The sequence below is a fragment of the Protomyctophum parallelum genome (genome assembly GCF_964188405.1).
Source record: "Protomyctophum parallelum genome assembly, chromosome: 22".
NCBI classification, from domain to species: domain Eukaryota; kingdom Metazoa; phylum Chordata; class Actinopteri; order Myctophiformes; family Myctophidae; genus Protomyctophum; species Protomyctophum parallelum.
Window position 1 is genome coordinate 10,082,247 of NC_139714.1, and position 27,376 is coordinate 10,109,622.

Here is a 27,376-nt window from a genome sequence, read left to right on the forward strand (position 1 = left end):
TTTCTGACTTAATCAAGCATCTCGTTTGGAATATTAACTCTTTGAAGGGAGATCGGACGAGGTAACCCAAGGTAGTAATGGAAAATGGCAGGGCGGGGCTTTTCAGAGTAAATTCTGCCTCATCTGCTGGACACTCTAGTGCCTTTATTCTGAAAGATCCCTGGTAACTCCTGATTTAAAAAGATGTTAAATAGATAAGTATGGAGGCATCATTTTCAAGATGGCATCCATGATAGCTGGAGCGATGCAAACAGGCCACTAGGGGTCGAGCCATGGACGGATTAACCCCCACGAGGGCCTCTGGGCTGGTATTCTTTTGGGGGGCCCTCATAGCGCGTGCATGCAAACGTTTTGTGTTATTAGTTTTGCGTGTGTTTTTTGACTGGTGCAGCCACTCCAGAGCCCTGCAATGTGTGTCCCTGGCTGGCTGTGTCCCTGGGTCCGTCCAAGCACGGAAATAGCGTTTTTCACCACCAAGTTTGTCACTGTTGCGCAAACCTAACACACGCACGCGTACAGTATTATCATCTTTTTTACGTAAATGTAACAACATCAACAGCCAATGTTTAACCCACCTTTTCAGACTCCATCATGGCCCATAGCACTTACCCTAACCCCTTAGATATCATTTCTGTTGGCTTAGATAGCATTTAACACAGACTTATAGCATGTTATGTAGACAGCACTATAATTGTATTGTATATAGTCACAGCACGCCATAGTACATATGTATAGCATAGTAGTGTATAGTGTATGTATAGTTTCATTATATAGATATTCCACTGTTACTTTCTTAGCTTACGCATGTTTCATGATAAATGCTTTTATGTGATGTATTCCCATGCTTTTGTTCTTGCTTAAATGTAAGTCGCTCTGGATTAAGAGCGTCTGCTAAATGCCTAAATTGTAATTGTAACATATCTCCTCGCTCGCTTTAAATGCCTATAAAACGGACCAAAATTTTTTAAGAAAGTGAAATATCCCAAGTATTCGTATAGAGTAAAATAGTACGTAGTTGCTTTGCACCTATGGCTGTGTGCATACACCAGGAGAGGGCATTTAGGCTAAGAATAGTCCGGCTTGTGCTGAAATGCAAGGCTGGTATCTACAGTATACGATAACACTGCAGCTAAATGGCTTTCCCAATGCTCACTAGCAGCCTTAATGTGCTCTATATCTCTCACAGCCGTGGTGATTATTGGATACGGAGTACAGAGTCAATGGGCAGTGATTGAGGTCCCACCTCATTCATCAACATTAGGAACAGTCCCCCCCCCCCCCCATCCACTCTGTTGCATGGGTCACTAACGTCGCCTGTATTGCATCCACGTGATGGCAAAATTAACCCGTTTAGGCCTGACGTCGAAATAAAAACACAAAGTCTTCTGAAAGAATATATATTCAAAGATCTGTGCTTAGTAAAAACACCAAAAGTCCAGAATTGGTTAAAATGAGTAGAGCCTGACCAATGCCAAATGTTTGGGTCAGATCTTGATACAGTAGTAAAAATGTACTGAACTTTTTATTTATTTATTGAAAGCCCTATTCAAAAGGTTTTAAAAAAAATAGCCACACATACAGGGCTATTTGAAAATAGCTGATCTACAAGCTTGTAGATCAGTTAAATGAAATCACCAGATAGCAATGACAAGGACGCCAATTGAGACGTATCAGCTGCCTAATTGCCTATCGCCTAGTTGTCAATAAAGTCAAATAATGGCCAATAATGTATCGACCAGGCCGATGTGCGAGTCGAGCTCTGAAAAGAGAATTGAGCTCATTCACCCGTGCCTTAGTGGCCAGGAGGAGGAATGGCCTGGGTTTCAGGACAGCTGCTCTGCCAGCTCAGGGATTTCCTCTTTATCATGCTATTGTGTTTCACCACTAAAGTGGTGGCTGCAGCCTTTGTAGTGAGAGAGACCTACGGCGGTGCCGAGCCAGCTCCGTCCTACCGCGCTGCGGTGCAACGTCGGCCCGATCGATCTCCCTCCGCCTGAGTGACTTTGCTCGATGCCATGCCAGTCTCTCTCTGAACTGGGCCCCAGCCTGGAGCAGAGAAAAGACAATCTCAGGAGATGGCCCGACGCCCTCGCCTTCTGATCTCGTCAGCTTTGGACCAGGCGGTGGCGAAAAGATCAATCCGGTGGTGATCACAGTATAGGTGACCTATAATCTGGCAGTCGCAAAACACACGTAGCTGCTGCTGCTGCGTAGAACTCGGCCTGTTGAAATGCTATAGTGGCAATATGTCCGCCTCGGTCTTGGCTCTTCTCCACCACAAAGGGTGACCAGAATCCTCCATTACTCTGAAACATTCCAGAACTGAAGTTCTATAATTTATTTTATATATATATCTAGACATGCTCACAAAATTCAAGAGGTTTGAATGTATACAATAGGTTTAACCACTTAAACCCCTTTAGTCTTTTTTTCGTATACACCAAATCAATTCATAACTAGAAAAAAGTGCCCTTCTGGGCACAGGTCTCCACCAGGAGGATAGGAATGTTTAGGAGTAATATAAACATGTTTTTTGTTTGTTTGTTCCAATCTTTGCCAATCAGGATGGAATATGGGAAATGGTGCAGATCCGTGTTGATCGCACGCATGCACAATCCACCTGTTGGTGGCGCTATAACAGGCCAATGTGAAATGGGTGGGCTATATTCCTCGGCCTAGTAGGAAAGTGTGTGAAAGATTTCACGTCAAATTGCACGCTGCGTTCATGATTTGAGGCTTTTTGTTCAAAACAGGCCAATCCTGCAAAATTTGAAAGCCAATGTTAGCCAATTAGGATGGAATATGAAATATCGGACACATCCGTCTTGAGCACATGACTATGGAGATACTGTGTAACGATTTGCGGGATTTTTGGACAAAATCCGGAGGAGTAATATCCAAAAATGTGTTTTACAAAAGTCGGCCTCCTGGTGGCGCTCTAAAAGCCAGATGTGAACTAGAGAGACTGTGTACCAATTTGCGCGATGTTTGGACAAAATCTGTAGGTGTACTGTGCAAAAACTTGTTTTGCACAAAGCGGCCTCCTGGTGGCGCTATAACAGGCCGTTCTGGAAATTGGGGCAGAGGTTCATCGTTGGCATACAGGGAGTGTGTGTGCAAAATTTGGCATCGACCGGGTTAACGGTGCCGGAGATTAGCTGCTCACGGACACACACGGACGGACGGACGGACGGAGTGCAAAACATACTCTCCCCCCATGCCTTCGGCCTGGTGGAGACAATTAGCCGAACTACAAGCTCACAATGTGTTGTGATCTGCTTGTAGATATGCTATTTTTCGGCTATTTTCCACCTCAGTTGGATCACTCCAGAGCAAAGGCACTTTACTTTGTGTTCATTTGGCAGGCAGGGACAGTTCACGTTGATGAACACTCAACATGATTATGTGTCACCTACATGATTATGGGTACATAATGCCGGATTTAGTGTAATTTCCATGTGTGAGTCGCCAAACATTAAAACACAAACAATGAAATGCATAAATAGCAAGACATTCAATTGCATGCAAACACAATTTATTTTCTCTTACGTTTAAATTCATCCCTTTTTCCATTGCAGGAAGGGACATTGAAGTTGAATTAATAATGACTAGCATGTGCATTTGAGTTGATGGAACACTTTCCCAAATGAAGCCCTGTTATTACTTTTTGGGGAGGGCCCGAATTAGGTTCTGTGAACGGGGTCATACCTATGTTCCCTCAGCCCTATGTTCCCTCAGCCCCGAGGTGCGCTGCGGGTCGGGAGAGGGTTGCGGTTAGGTTTAGGTGTCTGCCCCGGGGGTGCGCTGCGGGTCGGGAGAGGGTTGCGGTTAGGTTTAGGTGTCTGCCCCGGGGGAGGTTAGGGTTAGGGTGAGGGAGGAGGTAGGTTGTCGTAGGCTGAGGGAACATAGAGCTGAGGGAACATAGGTACGGTCCCCTGTGAACCTTGCAGTAGCTGAAACCGAGCTGTAGGGAAACAAATCCAGACCCTGTGAAATATGGTCCGCCATAAAGAGCCATAAGTCTATGTTACGTCCCCAAAATGTATAGGGGAAGAGAGGGTAGTTACACTGCAGAAGTAACTGGGGGGAAATGGAGTCAAGGACAACAAATGCACAAAATAATTTATTAACACACTTCAGGAATGAACTGGAATGGCGGGGGGGAAAAAAAGAACGTTCTAAACGAAGTAAAGTCTGTCTAAAAAGCAAGAAGGAATAACACTGCGGCTTGACGCGGCCGTTAGACTGCAGTGTTAAAGGGACATTTCACCGCTCGAAGAAACTGCAGTCACTCAACGTTAATATTTGTAGTAGATAACCGTAGCACAATTTGAAATTCGCACCTTATAGCCAGAAAAATTGGATTGCTGAATTCCTACAATGACCATAATCTGTTGGTGATAATAATAATGGATTTTTATTAACACACTTAACACACTTAACATTCGTGTGCTACAATGAGCAAATAAAAACATAAGAGGCATCACCACCACTAAAAACATCTAAGAAAAGGGAACACATTTAAAACAAAAGGGCAAGCTATAAAATTGCTTTGTTAAAAAGGAAAGTCTGAAGTCCTCTCTTGCACTGCTCCTCCTTGTGGAGAGGGGGAGGGCTGTCTTACTGACACAACAACATGTAGTCAAGGAAGGAAGTGAGACCAATGCCTCTGACATCACCTGGCTTACTTTATTTATTCCTGTAGGATCCTAGGTGGAGCCAGAGTAATCTAGTAGAGTGGCGACACTAGCGTTGACTCCCATTCTAACAATGGAATGCGGAAGTGCTCATTCTATCTCAATGGGATAGTTCCAATGTTTGCGGCGAGATCAAAGCATGTCGCCACTCTCTTACTAGATTACTCTGGGTGGAGCATAGGGCCGCAATCACACCCCGCCATCGTACTCTTATTAATTTTTTTAGCAGTTTTCTGCAGCTGGGCCCACGATAGTCCAGTCGTCTTTGCCTCACTCTCCACTGATCTTGCCCTGTGGATTCCAGTCCAGTGCTTGCCTAGTGAGTGGTGATGTTGGCGTGTTGGAGGGTGTGTCCAATCCACCCCCACTTCCACTTCTTCACATCCTGGCCAGTGTTGGGACGTAACGTAAATAACGCGTTACAGTAGCGCTGTTATTTTCGGCAGTAACTGTTGCTGTAACGCTTTATTTTTTTAAATTCAGTAACTTGTTACCGTTACTACATGGTGCGTCATGCCGTTATTTTTCATGTAGTCTCGGGGGAGAATGAGAAGAACTGTCGGTCTGCTTGTATGCAGATTGCCTGCCCTGCAGTGTGAGACAGTGTGGGGGAGGAAGAGGAGTGTGTGTGCGTGCATGTCTGTGTGTGTGGTGACGCGCAGAGTTTGTGTTTACTGTCATGGCGGAGCCCAAATCGCGTTTCAAATGGATATATTCCTTCACCTGCCGAGCTGCTCCAATCCAGTGACGCTCGCTCACATGTGCGTGTGAGCGAGAGACAGACAGACAGACTGTGTGTGTGTGTGTGTGCGTACATGTGAGTTGGAGAGAGAGACAGATGTCACCATCTTTGCTAAGTATGCTCCCGAGATATGTGAAGCGGTCAGTCTCTTTCACAGGCATTTTGAAATACTAAAATATCTAAAAATACATTACACACACAAAAACCCCAGGAAAGTGTTTCTTGTGTCTAAACATCATTAAAATAAGATCTGGTTGAAAAAGGGGTGAAGTGGCCCTTTTTAGTCTAGTGCGCCTGGCCGCCATTTTAAATGGTCAGATGGCTGGGCGTGCGAATGCTTTCAAGACTTTCAAGTGGGTCCTGATCGAGAAAAGATTGGGAACTGCTGTCTTAGATATTGATCTTGGTCACAAGTTGTGATTGAGGTGACGGACAGTCCTGCCGGATGGCCCCACTCGCCCCGTCTGTGCTCTGCCCCCAGGCACTAGGCAGAGCACAGACCCAGACGAGCCGATTGAACACTGGTGTGATCAAAATCAACTCGCACCGCAGCTCACAGAGGGGGGAAGGAGATTGGTACCTGAGGAGAGAACGGACAAGAAGACACGCACGCACGCACAACAGCCGTCCGTCTCTCTTTTTCCGTCACGCCCCCTCTCTCACGGTCTCTCTTTCGCTGCGTCTCTCTGACTCTTGTCTCCTCTCTGCCTCCTCTCTCCAGGGATCCCGGCGACAGCCACGGGCAACAGTCTGGACTCTCTTCAGGACGACAATCCCCCACACTGGCTCAAGTCCCTGCAGACCCTCACAGAGATGGACGCGCCGCCGCCCAGCTCCACCACAGCTCCCCCCCCGCAGCAGCTGCAGCAGCAGCACACGGCACACAGCGGCTACGGGGGCCAGATCCCCCCCCTTCTCCACAGAGCCTCCTGGAACTCCTACCCGGCTCCGGCCGCGGCCAACCCAGCCAGCCGCTTCCACTCCCCTCCTCCAGGCTTCCAGAGCACCTTCAGACCCCCAGGCCAGAGCCAGACAGACCTGCTACAGAGTGCTGCTATGGACCGCCACTAGGGACTTGTGAAAACCACACACACACACACACACACACACGCACGCACACACGGGGCGTGCTCACACACACACACACACGCACGCCACCCTTTAACGTATACTTAACTCTACAAAGAAACATTCAACCAAACCGTGAGCAAACTATTAACCAATTATAACAAGATTTACTTTTTTTTATTTTTTTTTATTCCTTCCTCCTTATCAATTTCTGAGCTTGTTTATTTTTGTTTCTTTGTTATTGGACTGAAGTCCACTATCCCAGCCAAACATTGTCCAACAGCATTATTGATGATATGAACTACCGAGGCACGTTCAGAGTTTTCAGGGACTTCCCGTGTTCGCACTATTTTAATACCTTAAAACAAAGGTTGGGGGGGGTTCCAGATCACACAGAATTAGATGATCAGTAAATTTACAGTACATACACTTAAGCGTTGAGCAATTAAGGCCAACACGTTCGCCTTCAAAACGACTTTGCATTAAACGCTACTTTTGAGCAGTCGAGGTCTGTGCTGCAGCATGCGAGGAAGGAGGTCTGTGAGTAATTGAGGATTCCTTTTTTCTTTTTTTTTTCTTTTTTTTCTTCCATATTCACAGGATCATGGATTCATGGGAAAGGAAGTGAAGAGTAGAAATGAATCCTCTGCTGAGCCAGTACATTGGGAAGCGATCTAAGACGCCTCGCACTGTACTGAAGGGGTTGCCGGTCCATCCCCATTGTCTTCTAGTCTTGCTAACGGTGAGAGGGGTGGTCACAGTCTTGTGTCGTGTGTTACCTGGGAGGGATGGGAGGTGGTCCATCCCAGCAGGTTGCGACGGCCAGGCCTCTGTATCAGAGGGTAGTGCCTTTTCTAGTTCAAATGGGGTGCCTCTACGAGTAGACCAGAGATGAGCCTGGTTTTATGCTTCCTTGTGCGCGTGTCGTCGACTCGTCGCACAGCGAAAACGGCGTATCGATAGATGTGGAACGTTCTCAGCACAGAGTTAAAGATTATAGCACAAATGTGGTGCCACTGTGTGGCAGTAACACTTGCTGGCCACCGGCACGGAACAACAAAAGTCTCTGTCCTGATTGAGCTTAATGGTTTGACTACTGAACAAAAAAAAGAGCTCACTGGGTTGCTCAGCTGAATGAATGCCAGGAATATGTATACTGCATGTGTCAGGTGGTTGGAGTCGGCACAGACCGGGCAAGTAAATTAAATTTAAATTATAATGAGAATTATTTTTTTCTTTTTTTTTTCAAATGTAGTGCTTTTTCTTTTCTTTTTAGGTCGTTTTAACATGGATTTTGGCAGCTGCTTGACACTCGCTATCAAGTCAAATGTATACTCGCCGTTGTGCAAAATCAGGTTTGGGAGATGACGTCTGGTAGTTCTACAGATGAATGAATGTGATTCCTCCACTCCTTTTTAACTTTGACCTCATAACACTACATTTACACTGGGATAGTGGTTCTTCAGGGCAACTCAAGCAAATACTAACGTGAATTACAAATCATGACCCCCGCCCCACAAAATATGAAAACAAATATGTTTTTTCCTCTCCCCCCCCCCCCCCCCTCCCCCATGTTGTGTAAGGTTCTGATATATATTTTTTCTTTTTCTTTCTTTTTTTTTTTCAGTATTCAGTATTATTAAAAATGAAGCCACTGATGCAGTCTAACAAAGGGGTTTACACAATGCTAAATATGTGTGTCTAAAATGAAGCGCTGAAGTAATTGCGCACCTACGGGTCTGGAAGAAAAAGGAAAAAAAAACAAAAAACGACATCTCGAAATAAAAGAGAAAACATGACACTTTGCATTGTTTGCTTTCTTATTTGTCAGCCACTCTTGTCTCTTATGCAAATGACGCGTAAAGGTCAAACAATCCCAGAACTGGAGGCAGTGAGCTCCAGGAGAACGTTGGTACACTGAAATACATGCCTGCCATGCTAATTTAGTTGTAAAAGCGGTGTTGGCTTAAGCACTTAAAGCCTATATACTCATTTGAACGGGGTCCCACAGTGCAGGATAGAAGTTATGAAACGCTGAACAGATTACAGACAAAACATACAGCTAGAGTGAGTAACAAATAATACCAATAATAAAATAACATTAAGCGGGTATTAATGCATGGGGATTAAGAAACTAGTTCACAGAAATGCCACAGTCCTTTTTCTGGTACCGACCAATAAGGCACTTGCATCGTTCCGAAAGTTTGGTACTTGGGATGTGTGTGTGTGTGTGTGTGTGTGTGCGGCAACTTTGATGTTTTTAGATTGGGAAGAGTGTACCAGATCTACTGAAATCTTGCTTAGCAGTATATTAACTGTTAGGGACGTGTTTCTATTTCTAATTCAGACCGGGGATGGTGGGAAAAGGAGTTGGAGAGGCCTTGTAAATTATTTCCATCCACGGCATCCCTGAATTACTTTATAGCACCTTGTGTCATATAAATGTCAATTTTTTTTCCCCCTTAAGATACAATATGTCATGAGGAATATTGGAGAGAATTTTAGTTTCCATTATAAAATAATTGATATACTTGGGGGTTTAATTACAGTGTTAACACCCCCAGCGCCCAGGACGAAGTTCTTTGTCCTTTCTATTAGTAACGCCCGACGCCCAGGTCGAAGTATTGTCCAAAATACGAAGTTTATTGATATGAAAACGGATCGCAGCGCTCCACAGCCTAGAAGCGCCTGTTGGGCAATCCTCGATGTTGCGTAAGAGTGAGACGTCATCGAAAAACTCCCTCCCCTGTTTAGCCGACGAAAACGAAAATCTTAACATTAATAACTAGTGATCTAAATCATCCCGTCTAATTATGAAAAAATATCCTGTGTTTGACGGCCCTCCGCAGTCCAGTCGCTAGTCGCGATAGATTTATTATTTCCTCCCGTTGTTGTAGATTGACTCTAGTGGTGTGGCTATTGTTAGCTGCTACACACACATTCACAACAACATCCGGTCAGTCGGTAAAAGTGGTCCGTGTAACCGTGTTTATAAATCGAATGGGCGCTATAATGTAATGGATTAAAATAACCCCGGGCAATTAAAGTGGGGGGAACATTCGCCAAAAATAGCCGATCTACAAACTTGAGCTTGTAGATCTGATGATGCGTAGCTTGCAGAGTTTGTTCGGTCAGGTATACCAGAGCCTTAGATATAGTTACGCAAACTGCGTTCACTTCATGGGGCCAGTCCAATGGCGGCTCTCCTACATAGAGCTTCTATTGGGAATGGGGACAACCAACTGGGACCGGAAGTAGGCAGAAATGTCCTGGACCGGAAGTAGGCAGAAATGCATTGGACTCAGGCAACAGCCCAGCTTTAATGATCTTAAATCCCTTTATTTTAGATTGTTTTGTATTTCCTTGTCTCAGTTCAGGCTGCATGAACGGCTCTCGAGCGCTGTTTCCGCCCCCTCAATATCCTAACCCTTCTATTGGATGGCTAGCCTCTGAGGTATACTCAAGGGGCTCATTCAGTGTTATGCAAGACCCACATGTCATTCACTGACGTGGCAACCAGCTGACCAACTGGGCGGGGTATTTAAGCTCATCTAAGACTGGATTCTTCCTGCCTTCCTGGTGGTGTTATGCATAGATTAAATAAATAGATGCCTCATTGGCTGCTGCAGTTCATTGGAGTGATGCGTGTTGAAGGAGGGGGCGGAAGAATTTACACTGGGGGAGGAAGTACGCCGGAAGTGTGGAAGGCACGTTGCGTCACACTGCCCCTCAAGTGATTACTGGCCAATCACAGCGCATCGTTTTCCGGGACATACAGACCCGAACATGCGCTCTGTGACGCACGCTCATGCTTCTGCGGGGCTTCGTAAAAGGAATCTCGGGAAAGTTTTGCCCTCCCTTGAGCACATACGTACGCTCCAGAGAGCGTACGTTTGAAAAGGGCGTCTACGTTTATATGTCTATGGTTTTATGCACTGTTTGCTCCCACCGCCACCCCAGCACCACTCTGCTATTCCCGTTCCCCATGGGGGTGTTGTTATTCTATATCTATCTCCCTGCTCTTTATGTTTAATGATGGTTGTTTAATTATGCCGAGCAGGGAGAAAATACAGCAGAGCCGGAACACCAAGATAAAATATAATATGCGCACTTGTATTCTCATTCTACAATAAATATTGGTTGAATCTATTCGTGAGTTATCTGACTGAACTATATTTAGTGAAGAGACTTGATATACTGTACACTGAAAAAGAGGACTAAAGTGACTGAGCCGCCGCCGCCGCCACGTGCCTCCAGCACCCACTTTTAGGCCAGTCAATCTAAGATTTGACCCAAGAAATTGCAATAGTAGTCATTTCAACGATTACTTGTGCTATTTCTTTTGGGTCACCCCCTTTTTTTTAGCTTATACTGACCTGCGTATTCCTGCTCCACACCAGGAGCTTGTAAATCGGCTATTTGTGTTGAACATTTGCCTCAGAATAGGGACACTAGGCGTGTTTAACCCATTCTGAACGGGCACCCATTTTGGTGTCAGCATCATGTTATGCTTTAGCTATTGAAAAAATAGCAGATCTACAAGCTCATATCGCGCCACCGAGTGGCGCGATATGAGCTTGTAGATCTGCTATTTTTTGAAAAATCGAAGAAAGACTGACATTTTTAGAATCTGATCTCAGTTCAGAATGGGTTAATCAGACCAGTGTGTGTCCGGCGGAAACCTCGTGTGAATCTGATCTCGGGTCAGAATGGGTTAACATGCATTGATGCTCATTAGGGCGTCGTCCCACCACGTACCCTGTACTTCCTGGTGATAACGTAGTGAAGTTTGGATGGCTGTCAAGTTTCCTGTAGAAACACCTAGAAAAGGACAGACATCAAATGATTTCCAGTGTTGGCCAATTAATTTTATCTTGCATTGGAGGCAGTGGCTTGTAGATAATGTCAAGAACGAATTAAGTGCTCGTACTGTGCCTGGCAAATGCACGCTCAGCGGTGACACTGTCGAGTCTTTCATCGACAGAAAATGACTGCTGTTCTTTGCTAATTGGCCAAGGAAGCTGGGAAAATCAAACAACATTTCCGGGACATAATTTTAACTCCTTAATTGGGCTGGCATTTTAGTTTTTGTCGTTTTTGCACATTATTTAAATGATGGACACATCTTTTGAGTTAATTGAAACTATCTTTCACATATGCATACAGGCTACAAATTGATTTGCAGGTCTGTGGCCCTGTTGTAACTAGGCACGTCGTCACTGAGTGTATTTGGGATAATTATTGTATTACTGCATGTTCAAAATATGCAAGCTAAAATGTCTAGTCCACTTACCGTAGCAACACTGCTGTTTCAACTAACTATTCATTCCTTATCAAAGGACAAAGCATATAGGTGGATACACGCTGGCAAAGTATTTGCAACTTTTCAGGAAAATGACAAAAATAACCTGTGTGCCATTGTTGATACTATCTTATATCTATAAATGCACCAAGTCTCTGTACGTACGTCTGTAGTCCACGTAACTCAGGAACCGTTCATTCCACCGACTTCACACGTGGTCCACACCACCACAAGGAGTGCAGTGCCCGGCCTTAAGTCGGTCTGACCCACGGTTGTCCAGAACCACCACAAAAGGCATTTGCCCGGGCTCTGGACAGAGGCCCTAGATCTCCATATATGGAGCTGGCCTGTTCTGACATCACGATGATATAATGACATCTGCATAGACTCCATCATTTGGGCATGCCTGACCAAGAACTCCATATATGGGCATAAAAGAGACACAGACATAATAACTGGGTGGGGGCATGCATTTCCAACTTGCATCGTTCCAAGTAGGCCAGTGCCCAACGGCACTGCTCTAGAATATTTATAAAAGCCACAGAGAGATGTAACCAAAGGCAAATGGCAAGCTCACAGCAGGTTGGTTCACTTGTGACTTGTGAGTAGTGTTGATTTTGACAGCAAGTTTTAGTCAGTCTTTTGAGTAAAATGTCCGTTTCAGTTATTGTTATATATTAGTCATCTGTAATGTCTCTCTAAATCTACAGTACAGTTGATTTTGTCTTGATAGCTACAAGCTCACAACGCATTGCAGCGACGCTTTGTGAGCGTTGTGAGCCTAAAGTATTTTGACATATAATGTTCCTAAATGGGAGAATGGCAGAAAATGTATTTTGAGTGGTTGGTGCACTCGGACAGGAGCATAGACAATATGTAATGGGACTAAAAAAATGATAACATAAATAGATTCATAATATAGACGAGTGTGTCTTTTTAATGAATCCATTAGTCCTTTTGATATCCTGCAGTGCACAGCTGCAGCGCTCTGCATGTGGAACACAATGACGGATTAGTTCATCGGCACAAAAATATATGCAAGGGAGGGGGGAAAAAAAGAAGATTAAATGATAAACACAGTGAAATAAATTACCAAATTCTGCAAGAGAGATGGGGAAAGAAAAAGTCTCCCAACGGGGCTCTTAAAAATATCTCACCTCAAAGCCAACGAAAGAAACAACAAACAGTGTTATTCGTCTCTTGTTAATGCCTCTTCAGCTCCATGTGTCCCCCGTCGCTCCTCTCCTCAGGCTTAATGCATGGCGGGAGTGTTTCATCTTAGGTGCCCTTCGCTTTTGCTTTTATCTCCCGTTGCCGTCTGGATGGGAACGATTTAAATCGAGGACGACGTTCGAGAAATCATTTAATTGTGGCGTTTTTTCCCACACCAGATTTGCAGTCAGTCTCTCATACTGTACCTGCTGCTTAAGTCAGAGGTTCCCAAACTGTGGTGAACGCCCTAAAGGCATTTTATGCTCGCTTTTAATAGGGAGAATAAGGATACGGCCACCAAAGCTGTCCTCCCGGCAAACCTCCCTTGCTCATGTGAAATCCACCGTCTCACAAACCCTAGTTCCAGTTTGCCTTTCGCGAAAACGGGAGCACGGAGGAAGCCATTGCTACAGCCCTACATTTTACTCTCTCACCTGGATATTGTACACCTGTGTGAGAATGCTATTCATTCAGTTCAGCATTCAACACAATTATCCCCTCCAAACTGATTAAAGACCTTACCGACCTTTTAATTGACCCCCTGCTCTGTAACTGGATCCTTGACTTCCTAGTGAACAGACCCCAGCGGGTGAACAGACCCCATAGGTAACCTCACCTCCTCAACCGTCACCCTGAACACTGGTCTCGTCCTGAGTCCTCTCTTCTAATCCCCCTTCACTTTCGACTGCACACCTGTACACGGCTCAAACCATTTCATCAAATTCGCAGGCGACGCCACAGCGATTGGCCTCATCAAAGACAACGATGAAACGTGCCTACACTGTATATATGGACCAGCTGAGGTGGTGCACTGAAATCAACCTCGCCCGAAACACCACCAAGACAAAAGAGCTGGTTGTGGACTTCAGATGGAGCAGAAGGGGGCAGCATGCTCCTATCCTCATGGATGGGGTGGAGGTGAAGCGTGTTGCCACAGCTTCAAATTTTCCTGGGCGCTAAATGCATCCTGATAAAAGAAGGCCCACTTTTTCTTGAGGAGATTGAGGAAAGTGAAGCTATCCCACCTAACCCCTCATGGAACACTTTTACCGCTGTACCATTGAAAGTACACTCATCTACTGTATTACAGCTTGGTATGGAAACTGGACCGTCTCAGAGCGGAGGGTGGTGAGCGTATTATAGGCTCTTTGCCATATCAGTTGAGTCTATCTACAAGCAACGCTGCCGGTCTAAGGCCCTTAGTGTCATCCAGGACCCCAACAACAGACTGGTCACCCCTCCCATTCACAGAGGCCTCAAGACCTCAACCACCAGAGCCAGAAACAGCTTCTTCATTATTCTCTTGAACTCATACCCAATACGGTGTCTCTAAATTAAGTTAATTGGTACAGCCCTATAAACCACTGATGCAGGCCCTACAGTTTACCAGATTAAACCCCAGCACATAATAGTTAAAACATGTCACAACAATCATCATTAGTAAACACACCAATGAGATTTATTTTGTAATGATTTTACATTCCACAGTTGAACATTTCATTTCCAGGTTTTTCTTTTTTCTTTCTTATTTTTTTGTTCTTTTTTATATAAGTTTACTCAACAGACACGTTACTGATGTTAAAGGTTTGATAGATCCTGTTTTTAATGTCCGTTCCAAAATGGAAGTTGCAGTATCTCTGTTTTTTTTATTATTATTATTATTATTATCATTGTGGTCAGATCCTTTGTAGAACAATGGTCCTGAGTTCCCTGTTTTCATGGAATAGTTCAATGACACCGATGAGGCTTCTTCTACTCTACAGGGTTCCTACAGCGCTACTGGGGCAAGACTTTTAGTTGCCATATGTTGCTACGGTACAGTACTGTATGTGATGCCGAGAGTGAGTTGGGTGAATCGAGGATTCTAAATAACAGTCTAAGCTATTTTCATGATGAGAGCCTCTTGTTCTGTAAATTCATATTTTTCCTTTTTGCCAACTCCATTTTGATGTGGGAGAAAGGTGGGGGCACTCTGAAGATTTTTAGCTTGGCGTGTGGCGTGCTGAAGTCTAGTGTGTAAAATGTAAATACATCAGAGGGTGTCTCCGTTTCAGCTTATTCTTCCAATATGTGCTTTTTGTGTGCCGTGCGTATGTGATATTGTATAGAATCATCAGCGGTGTGTTCGGGGGCCCGCCCACGTTCTAACGAAGGCTGTTGCGTTTCATTCGGAAAGGGAGCGTTTCTTGGTGAGAAGCCAAGGGTCGAGGAACCATTGTGGCTGTGCTTTTGTGCATTGTGTGTCTTGTGTGCACGTGTCTGCAGTTTCTGGCCTTCTTGACATCTTATTGTGTGGAGCACTATCTTATGTAAGGTTGTTTGTGCTTATAAAGGCCCAATATGGTTCTGCTTATTTCCGAGAATTTCTTCTTTCATTGTCATCAACTGCATAGCACAAATCTCTGCATGCCAGTGCTTTCCGGGGGAGAATGTTCTCTGGAGAGGAGGGTTTCATTCTTCCCGGGAAGAGTTTTAAACTTTATTTTTCACACCACAGCTCTTGAAACGTGTCCAAAGAACTTCAAGTAATTTCACGGTCAGTTGCATTATCAGCTTTTGTCCAAAGGAGCATTTATTAAGTGGAGACATTTATATATAGGCTGACCACAAAGCTTACCCCCCCCCCCTTACTTTTTCTTCCCATAACTGTTTTTAAAGCACCCTATGGATCTCCTTATAATCACTTCGACTGTATTAACAAATACATAATTGAGGTCTTTGGAGAGCCAAGTCTGTGTGATTAGATTTGATGGTAATGGCAACCAAATCCGTGTCATCAAATTCTTGATTGCACCCCACTTCAAGATCATAATACCATTCAACTAAGCATAGGGTTTAAGCGGTTAAAAAGCTTGAATCGAAAATGTAAACAAATTGTGTAACATCCAATATCAAATCGTATTGTGGATCTCGAGATATAACGTCGTACACTACAGCCACTCTTGTCCCCAGAAGCCTGCTATAACGTGATGTTTTGCAGAGGTCGCGGGGAAGGAGAAAATGAGCATGACAAAATGACAGCATGCATCAACATCGGCTTTTTGAACAGGCTCCATATCCGCTCAGCCAAGGAGTCGGGACGTGGAAATACTAGCTGCTGAATGGAAGTCTGGGCGAGAGAAGTAACAGGACATGTGCATCTCTGCGAGTATTTTGCAGTTGTGGGAGATGATGTTGTGATGATCTTGCATTATGTGCAGCAAAACATTCCGTTTTAAATATCCTCCGACACTGACGGGGGAGGAATCTCAGATTTTTCCATATTTCATCTTCCATTTCGACAGGTTCGGATTAGGTCGGGGAGAATGATGGGCCTTTTATTTACTGTTGTTCTCTGTAACAGCGCATGCACTGTTACACAACACTTTGAATTTGCCTTTCTGCATAAAATGTGCTAATACAAATAAACTTGCCTTGCATTTCCTTTTTTCCCCCTTAAAAGGTGGAACATTTGGCCAGGTTCCGGCTTCAACAAAACAAAAACAAATGGGAGCCGGAGAGGAGAGGGAGAAGCTGTGCTGAAGAGAGATGGCATAATATAAATTCCAAACGTTCAGAGATAATGATGTACACAGTAGTCTCCAGGAATAAAGCCGCCGCTGTGTTTTCCCATGAGATGCAATGAGCCCCAGCCTCCGCAGACATGCTCAAGACAGCCGTGCTACACATTTGAACCTCACCCCCCACTCGCCCACCCAGGGACGTGCACGCGTAGACGTCAAAGGGGGCTTCAGCCCCCTGCCCTGCCCCTTTTACCCATCTGCAAAACGACTGCCCTCTCCAGACCAGAACCGCTGCAAACGGCCCATCCTTGTCAACCTCATCTACCGGGTGAGTCCCCCGTCACGTTGACAAAGGCAGAAGTACGGGTGTGCAGTTGGAAACAGGATACTGCATCTTTCCATTTCGTCATTGTCCCCCGTTCACCAAAACGCCTTTACCTTTTTATATATATCCTCAAGGCAGAGCTTGACTTTATATTGTCATAATTTTTTTTCAACTGACTATGTTTTTTGTTTAGTTTTTTCTCCCCCTATATAGACTGCAAAACACACGCACACACACATCTCTATGACTAGAATGGGGGGAAAACAAATCGATCAAATGTCAGTCGCTTTTCCCATACAGCCGTTCACAAACACATCGCACTCGGAATGAAATAGGAATTCATGTATAAAATGCTTGATGAATCGGACGTGGGGGGGCAAGAGGGGGTAGCTTGAAGGGAGAGGATTAGAGTAACGCTCTACACGAGAATAAAAAGAAAAGAAATGAAAATGTTTACTGACATGAAAGTTTCCTGGTTGTGATTTCTCTTGATAATTATTCTGTACAGCAATGTACAACAGTGGGGTTACTGCGAGATCGAGGCGTCCCCTCGCTCCCCCACTTTCCCCAAGTCTGCATACTGTACAGTAAACCGATGGTACTCAGTCCCAGCCTTTTGTCCATATTTTGGCAAGTCACTCGGCCCACTTCCTCGTCCATGAGTCCCTCATCAGGGGGCCAAGTTTTCCATGAGACAACTGAGTCGTTCTTGAAGGCATAGTAAACCCCCAAATAGACTTTTTTTCCCCTATCTATTTCTCACCTCATGGAGACTTGAATTCATGGATATATTTTTTTTATTTTCGTCGTATTCGGTAAGCCAATCATTTGAGGACACTCTTGGTGTCTTCGTAGTAGGTAGTAGGTGTCATCACATTATTGGTTTAGGAATGCGACAAAAAAAAAAGAAATCCACAAATTCAAGTCTCCATGGGGTGAGTAATCGATAGAAAAAATGTACTTTTGAGGGAACTATCACTTTAAAACACTGTGGACATTTACACCTCAGTACTGTTTGCTTTGCTTTGTTTTTCCACCCACACACACAGTAGGTTCGTGTTCACGGTTATTTGTTTTTCTTTTGCTCACGCTGTTCCTCTTAAGACCACCAAGATGTTGTCGTCTAGAGGGTCTCTGCAGTACGTTGTCCCCCCTCCCCTTGCCATGTTCATCTCATTTTCCCGCGGAGAAGGCCATGTCATGGTACATCCATTTCAGCATCCGCTCCACAACATTAAAACAAGCACAACTTTGATTTGTTGATTATATTTCTCTCGGTTTAGTTAATCTTTTTTTTTCCTGTTGTCTTCAAGATAGGCAGATCATCAACACACCCATTGTTATTTTGAACACACACAATAAAAAAAGAAGAAACTTTTTTTTTTCTGCAACCAGGAGAGAGAGAGTGGAAATGAGAGAGATGGATGAAACGCATGGAGACTGTCGGGGGTCCGTTTTGTCTTGTTCGTGGATCTGTGTTTTGAGTCGTCGGATGTTAATAATCTCATTTTTTATGCCGCCCCCCGGAGGAGGATTCTGGGTAACGAACCGGGCCCCCCTTTTTAACACCGTTTCTCAACGTCTGGTCCAGGGGCCCCACCAGGGGTCCAAATGGACACGTAGGGGTCTGTAACTCTGAGAGTGTACACAAAACAGAATTTCATTTTCTCTTTGGGACACCCAATCGACACCGCGAAACCCTCTTGTGTTCATTCAACTCCGAGAAGGTATACGAACGTGGGTTTGGTTTCCATTCGTATACCCTCTCAGAGTTACAGATCCCCGTATAAGGAGGTATAATGTGGACCCCCTTATACGGTCCCCGGGAGGGACCCCATCACGACGTCGAGAACCCAAGTGCTTCTTAGCACACCGTGCCGTTCTCCTGTCGGGACTTGGGGCAGGTGGAGCGGGGGATGGGCTGGACGGAGGGCGCCAGCGTGCAGAAGAAGCCGGCGATGAGGGTGAGGCCCAGGCCTCCCCAGGCGCAGAACATGGACCAGCCGTAGCCGTGGCCGATGTCGTCGGGCAGGCCGTACAGGTAGCGCGGGTAGCGGGACAGCTCGAAGTTGATGCCGGCCACGCAGGTGCACAGGGAGATGATGCAGAAGGTTCCTATATGTACGGGAACACACGGCACAGTGGGAGACACGTTAAAAAGAATGCAAAGAATTACATTTTCTTTCGCGTTTGTGTTTTTATTTGCGCTTTTGTATCCGTTTTAGTATAAATAGTATAGGCATTATAGGGGTTAACCTCAAACAAATTGGAACAGAAACGCTTTCAACCTTTTTGTTTCATAAATATGTTGATAACAAACATATCGAAAGTCACAAGCAATCCCAGTAGAGGAACATAGTGAATGCTAAAATAGTTGATGGTATACCCTTAACAACCTATATAAGGCAAAATGGGCAAATGGCTATGGCCGTTTTTAGCCCATGGAGGTTTTTTTGTTTCTTCTTCTTGTTGTTCTTCTTCGTTATTATTATTATTATTATTATTATTATTATGTTAGCTAGGGATGCACCGAAAGGGAAATTCTTGGCCAATACCGAATATAGGAAACAGTTGGCCGAAAACCGAATACCGAATATCCAAATATGATTAATATTATATATATATTTTCCTACCATTGCTGTCATGGCCGTACCTTAAAGCTACCTGATTTATGGCAAAATAAATGGTTATGGCAAAACTTAACTTGAAAAATAATCACTATTATGGGTCCATAAAACATTTATTCAGCTCTTTTGAATGCATTACTTGCATACACTATTCGGTGATATATTTTCTGCCTATTCGGGCCAAATATTCGGCATTAGTGATGCACACTAATGTTAGCGTTAGCACCAAACACAACTGATTGTACACACTGTACCACACTTGATGCCCCCTTTGAACTATAAAGTAATTATTTGTGTTAAAATAGCATGGCTGTAAGGCATGGCTGAGTGCAACTCCTGCATGGGGGAATTGAACTTACAAATGGCTCATTTAAGCTCTTTATAATAGTATACGTGCTATTTAGGAATTCAAGTCAAAGCGATACAATGTTACACTCATTTTTAACGAATGTGGAAGTTCCTCGTTTTGGAATTCATTATATTACAGGTGGTGAGATATTTTGTTTTGTTCAAAAATAAGTGCTTGTTAGTAAGACACCCCTGTTAGGCTACTCATGGGTGAACAAACACCCGTGCCCTTTAACACGTCCCGTGGCCTTTAATCCATTCTGACCTGAGATCAGATTCATACGAGGTTTCCGCCGGACACACACTGGTCTGATGAACCCATTCTGACCTGAGATCAGATTCTAAAAATGTCAGTCATTCTTCGATTTTTTTCAAAAATAGCAGACCTACAGACCTACAGAGCTCATATCGCGCCACTCGGTGGCGCGATATGAGCTTGTAGATCTGCTATTTTTCAATAGCTAAAGCATAACATGATGCCAACACCAAAATGGGTGCCCGGTCAGAATGGGTTAACAAAGCACAGACCACCTTACCCTGGCTCTGTTCAGCTACAGTAGTTCAAAGACATTATTTCTATAATTTTAATCATTTGCACAGTGTGTTCCGTCCAAATAAATCCACTGCTTTGTGGCTGTGCTCATTTGCCTGATTTAGTGTCGATAGAGAGGCTAAATTTGGCCTCCTATTCAAGCCCCATGTGCCCCTTTGGGTGTGTTGGCTGGGATTTTTGGCCACTGTAATCGGACCCCCCACCCCCCCACCCCCACCCCCCCTCTTTATTACCACTGGACCTAATTGGCTTTTTAATTGCCTGCTCGTTATTCGACCGAAGGGCACAGCAATAATCCCCGTCCCCATCTTAATTGAGTCTGTGCTTTGGCTCCCGCAGTGGCAAAAGTCGTACAGTGCATAGAATGTCAGTGAGAACATTAAGGGTGCCATTTTGAAGATCCGTTTTACAATGGGGTAATACATAAATTGCCCTCGCTCTGCGCACAATCGTATTATGAAAGGCATATCGGCCCGTGTTGAACGCACGTACACACATATGGCATACGGCGTTCCTGAATATTTTAGCATTGTGGGAGTGTCCATATGTTAATTATTTTCGCTTTGCGCAATTTGCTATTAAGCCCCTTGACCTAAAAACACTCAGCGCATAACGATTAGACGTGAGTCTGACCACCTCATGAACGCAAAAAGCACTGTTTGATTTTACACTTGAGCGGCTCTGGGAGGCTGCTGGAGTGTTGCCATGTCTGTTTATTATAAGCGGCTTCTTTTTCTGTAAAGTTGCTTGTAAATATTGGTAGTTGACTAGTTGTACTAGTTGTGGTTGCTTTTCTTGTTTCTAAAGTGGTTATTTGGGCTTTTCTCCTAATGTTGTTTAAACCAGTGATCCTCACACAGCACATTCCCATGTCAAGGATCCCCAGATGAATGCATTTGCCCAACTAAGGACGGCTAATCCAAAAATTAAATATTTTTTTTCCAAGATTACTTTTGAAAATTGCAGATCTATACCAGCTCACAATGCATCACATTCATTCATTAAAACTATGAACTCTGACTGCAGGGGGATATATAATGATCATTATAACAATGTGCAAGAACATATTTAAAAAGAAGGAAGAACTTTATATTTGTGGACAATCAAAATATGTTTTTTTATTTTAATGTGGTGTCATTAAAATTAATCTGGATATGGCAGACTCACTATCTAGAAAATAAAAACATGGCACTTCATTTAAAATAGGTTACAGACCCCTGTTATATGCGCTTATTTTTATAGACCTATTTACTTGTTTCTATGAGACATGGCAACAGCCTCTTTTTGGTCTTTTTTTGTAAAATGAAACGGCCATTAGAAACGGCCATAATTCTTTCATTTCTCAACCTTATAAAATATAAGGTTATATAAAAAAATGTATATAAAAACATCTCCATAATCCTTGGGAAGTTTGCTTTCATATGCTGTATCACACCCGATTCAAGTCTTCTACAATAAAATGCTACTAGTGAAGACAATATACCATCGGGGCCACAGGCACAGCATTAAGCAGCAGCATTCAACTCATTCCTTCATCATGACTTGAATGAAATAAAGTATAATAAACGTTATTTTACTGGTGTTTTTCAATAGAAACAAATTATTTTGAGGCATAAAGGTGACAGCATGCAGTGCAATAGGAATAATTAACCCAAATGTGACAAAGTCATGTCATGTCTTCTATGGTGCCAGCCTGAAGAAATGTAATACCACGATCCCCAAAGTGCGCATTCCGTATGTGACATCAGCTGACTGGTAAAGAGAATAGTACGGACATGTTGATTGGGTACGTCTCAAACACTCCTTAAACACACCCATGACTAATTCAAGGCCGTTTTGCGCAATCCACGGTGTGTCGAAAGCGCTTCTTAACATGCCCAAAATTGCAATATGACATACAACACGCCCCCAGCTCATAAAACTGTAATATTATATGTCATATTATATGAATTGCTTAATGGAGCCCTAAGTGTGTTAGAGCAGATTAGTGTGTGAACAATGGAGAAGTCTGTTTCCGTGTGCGAGTGATGTATATGGAAATCACAATTTACAATAATATAGCTTAAATAAACTAAAGTGGATCTTTGTGTCTCTCATGAGTGAGAGACAGGCATGTTTGAACAGGATCCATGGGCAGGAGGGATTTTTAGGGGCCCTAAAAGATGGCTTGCTGATAACAGCTGCAAGCAGCTACACCTACTGTGCTCCCTGGTGACCATACCTTATTTGGACATGCATGGACCACTTTAGACTTCAGGGGGGTTTGGGAACCAACCACCTTTTGCCATTTCCCTTTGATCTCTTTGTTCTGATCTGTATAAAACTCCACTGTGATCACTCCATGGCTGTGATCTGCTGTCTTTGTACTCTCTGATAATAAAATGGACTTGGAAACTTTCATTGGCCTGTCCGTCGTCAGACTCTTCTCTCTTAAGTTGCTAGGAAATATACATCACGAGTGTGTATACATTTGTGTATTGTATACTAATGCACAACAGTGGTATTCAAACGTGCAAGTCAAAATGTCAAGGCACAATTATATATAGCTAAAATAGAAGACACAAGCTCACAACACATCACAATGGGAGGCCTATTGTGATCTTGTAGATCAGCTATTTTAGCTATTTAGCTATTTTAGCGGAAAAGGTTTAAAAAGTACAGGTATAGTATAGCCTAAATAAAAACAAAAACATAACTTTATTAATTTATTAAAAAGAACCACCTCACCCATTTTCAACCTACAGTATCCCTCATAGAATTGGTCCTCATTAGTAATGCTCATTATAACATGGCACCATTTCAGTCTACACTCTCATTATAACATGGCACCATTTCAGTCTACACTCTCATTATAACATGGCACCATTTCAGTCTACACTCTCATTATAACATGGCACCATTTCAGTCTACACTCTCATTATAACATGGTACCATTTCAGTCTACACTCTCATTATAACATGGCACCATTTCAGTCTACACTCTCATTATAACATGGTACCATTTCAGTCTACACTCTCATTATAACATGGTACCATTTCAGTCTACACTCTCATTATAACATGGTACCATTTCAGTCTACACTCTCATTATAACATGGCACCATTTCAGTCTACACTCTCATTATAACATGGTACCATTTCAGTCTACACTCTCATTATAACATGGCACCATTTCAGTCTACACTCTCTCATTATAACATGGCACCATTTCAGTCTACACTCTCATTATAACATGGCACCATTTCAGTCTACACTCTCATTATAACATGGCACCATTTCAGTCTACACTCTCATTATAACATGGCACCATTTCAGTCTACACACTCTCATTATAACATGGTACCATTTCAGTCTACACTCTCATTATAACATGGCACCATTTCAGTCTACACTCTCATTATAACATGGCACCATTTCAGTCTACACTCTCATTATAACATGGCACCATTTCAGTCTACACTCTCATTATAACATGGCACCATTTCAGTCTACACTCTCATTATAACATGGCACCATTTCAGTCTACACTCTCATTATAACATGGCACCATTTCAGTCTACACACTCTCATTATAACATGGCACCATTTCAGTCTACACTCTCATTATAACATGGCACCATTTCAGTCTACACTCTCATTATAACATGGCACCATTTCAGTCTACACTATCATTATAACATGGCACCATTTCAGTCTACACTCTCATTATAACATGGCACCATTTCAGTCTACACACTCTCATTATAACATGGCACCATTTCAGTCTACACACTCTCATTATAACATAGCACCATTTCAGTCTACACTCTCATTATAACATGGCACCATTTCAGTCTACACACTCTCATTATAACATGGCACCATTTCAGTCTACACACTCTCATTATAACATGGTACCATTTCAGTCTACACACTCTCATTATAACATGGCACCATTTCAGTCTACACACTCTCATTATAACATGGCACCATTTCAGTCTACACACTCTCATTATAACATGGCACCATTTCAGTCTACACACTCTCATTATAACATGGCACCATTTCAGTCTACACACTCTCATTATAACATGGCACCATTTCAGGCTACACTCTCATTATAACATGGCACCATTTCAGTCTACACTCTCATTATAACATGGCACTATTTCAGTCTACACTCTCATTATAACATGGCACTATTTCAGTCTACACACTCTCATTATAACATGGCACCATTTCAGTCTACACTCTCATTATAACATGGCACCATTTCAGTCTACACTCTCATTATAACATGGCACCATTTCAGTCTACACTCTCATTATAACATGGCACCATTTCAGTCTACACTCTCATTATAACATGGCACCATTTCAGTCTACACTCTCATTATAACATAGCACCATTTCAGTCTACACTCTCATTATAACATGGCACTATTTCAGTCTACACTCTCATTATAACATGGCACCATTTCAGTCTACACTCTCATTATAACATGGCACCATTTCAGTCTACACTCTCATTATAACATGGCACCATTTCAGTCTACACACTCTCATTATAACATGGCACCATTTCAGTCTACACTCTCATTATAACATGGCACCATTTCAGTCTACACTCTCATTATAACATGGCACCATTTCAGTCTACACTCTCATTATAACATGGCACCATTTCAGGCTACACTCTCATTATAACATGGCACCATTTCAGTCTACACTCTCATTATAACATGGCACCATTTCAGTCTACACACTCATTATAACATGGCACCATTTCAGTCTACACTCTCATTATAACATGGCACCATTTCAGTCTACACACTCATTATAACATGGCACCATTTCAGGCTACACTCTCATTATAACATAGCACCATTTCAGTCTACACTCTCATTATAACATGGCACCATTTCAGTCTACACTCTCATTATAACATGGCACCATTTCAGTCTACACACTCTCATTATAACATGGCACCATTTCAGTCTACACTCTCATTATAACATGGCACCATTTCAGTCTACACTCTCATTATAACATGGCACCATTTCAGTCTACACTCTCATTATAACATGGCACCATTTCAGTCTACACTCTCATTATAACATGGCACCATTTCAGGCTACACTCTCATTATAACATGGCACCATTTCAGTCTACACTCTCATTATAACATGGCACCATTTCAGTCTACACTCTCATTATAACATGGCACCATTTCAGGCTACACTCTCATTATAACATGGCACCATTTCAGTCTACACTCTCATTATAACATGGCACCATTTCATTCTACACTCTCATTATAACATGGCACCATTTCAGTCTACACACTCTCAGAGGAGGGCTGTGGACAGTTCTAAAACCTACCTACCGCAGTGACATCATCGGTAGACAGGTTTGGCTATTTCAAACTTTAATTTTGTATTAATGCAAGTTGCAACAGGTTTCTATTTCAGCATGCTAACTTTCCGGGAAGAGAAAAAGGCTGCAGTTTCTTTAGCATGTGACCAAGTGTTGCATGCTGAAAACCCTTCCTAACATTTTAGTCTCGTTTTTATTTCATGACGAAATTGTCGATATATTTAGTCTTAGTTTTAGTCGTCATAGCTTAGACAAAAACAACACTGGTAGTCACAAAAAAGCCCAAGGCACACCTGGAGCCGTCTGAAACCATGCCGAAAACGTATCCTGACTTCCTGCATTAATCAACATCACCCGCTGCGCTAATGAGAGTTCCCACCGCTGCACCACAGAGGTCTTTCTAGATGCAGTCCACAAGCAACGCCAGCCAGATGTGTGAAAAAGACGAATGCGTGCTTTTGCCTGCACCCTTGGCTTGCCGTATAACAGTTTCTCTCTATATATACCTATACTGTGTATATGTGCATATACAGTTTCAACGACGGTGCAAGTCCCATTTTCTACAGCATGGTTGATGTACTACGGTACACCTGCACGTTTGTTTGGTCCCACGAGTAAAGTGTCTGCCGCTGGAAGTCTATTTCAGGTTCACGTGAACTAACCTAATGAACCTATTCAATCCACCCCTGCTGACGCACTCTGCTCTGCTCGGCTACTTGTTCTGTCAAGTCATTTAACCCTTCTGTTTTCACTCTACACTGTATTTTGCGTGTCTTAAGTACCAGGTCTTATTTGAAAATGACGTGATCGGCCCAGATTTCCGGATCGGGTCAATCCTAATATCAACACATTCCGCTTTGGATCCTCTCGAAGCCCCCGAAGGAACCCCGGGGGTCCCCGAAGGAACCCCAGTTTGAAAAGCAACACTCACCTCCCATTAGAAAGAGCAGGCCGGCCACATACTGCATGAGGCCTCGGTCCCAGCAGCAGCCCAGCACTCCAATGATCCAGCCGAACAGAATGATGGCCACCGCCATGCCCATGAAGCCTGCTGTCATCCGCCGCAAGTCTGTCCACACACACACACACACACACACACACACACACACACACACACACACACACACACCAACATCTGTCACTGCAGTATTTCAATAAACGTTCGGGGGCTTTTCATTGTCAAAAACAAAACAAAGCAAAACAAACATGTCATACCATGTACAGTATAAGTTGTATAACATGGTATAACACCATTCCCCCCACCCCCCCCCCCCCCCCCCCCCACAGTAATTCGTCTTTATGGCGCGTAGGGATGTGTTTGATCCCAGCTTCTGGTCATTAAATACATTGCATTTCCATCTGGGAAATGTAGACTGTACATTATATGATATTTTACAATAGTATTACAAATCTATCTTAACCACTGGCATCCCTGTATTGAGCAAAAGTTCAACAACATTTCTGTATTTGAAGACGTATACAGGAAGTAGATAAGTAGAATATAGAATAGAATAGAATTCAGATATAAACATACAGAACCCTGTGGATGTTTATAGGGCTTGAATTGTTCAAATGTTTTTTTAAATATATTGAAAATAATTGGGGAGAGGGGAACCCCACAAAGATATTGGTGGTGGAATGGAGG

The 27,376-nt window shown here is 43.3% G+C and overlaps 2 protein-coding genes across 3 annotated transcripts in view; one reads left to right on the forward strand and one right to left on the reverse strand.

The window, feature by feature from the left end:
* LOC310853382 (CCR4-NOT transcription complex subunit 4-like) overlaps positions 1-7,595 on the forward strand; it is a 44,993-nt gene extending 37,398 nt beyond the window's left edge. For both annotated transcript variants that reach the window (XM_083757701.1, XM_083757702.1), the window contains one exon: positions 6,161-7,595. In XM_083757701.1, the coding sequence (XP_083613827.1) occupies positions 6,161-6,510 (350 nt within the window). In that variant the 3' untranslated portion in view covers positions 6,511-7,595. The remainder of the gene's footprint in view (positions 1-6,160) is intronic.
* Positions 7,596-18,713: 11,118 nt separating this feature from the next.
* Positions 18,714-27,376, reverse strand: part of tmem178bb (transmembrane protein 178Bb) — a gene marked incomplete at both ends in the record, with an annotated part of 129,257 nt that continues 120,594 nt past the window's right edge. The window contains 2 exon segments of the mRNA XM_083757474.1: positions 18,714-18,964; positions 26,663-26,800. Coding sequence (XP_083613600.1) covers positions 18,714-18,964; positions 26,663-26,800 — 389 coding nt within the window.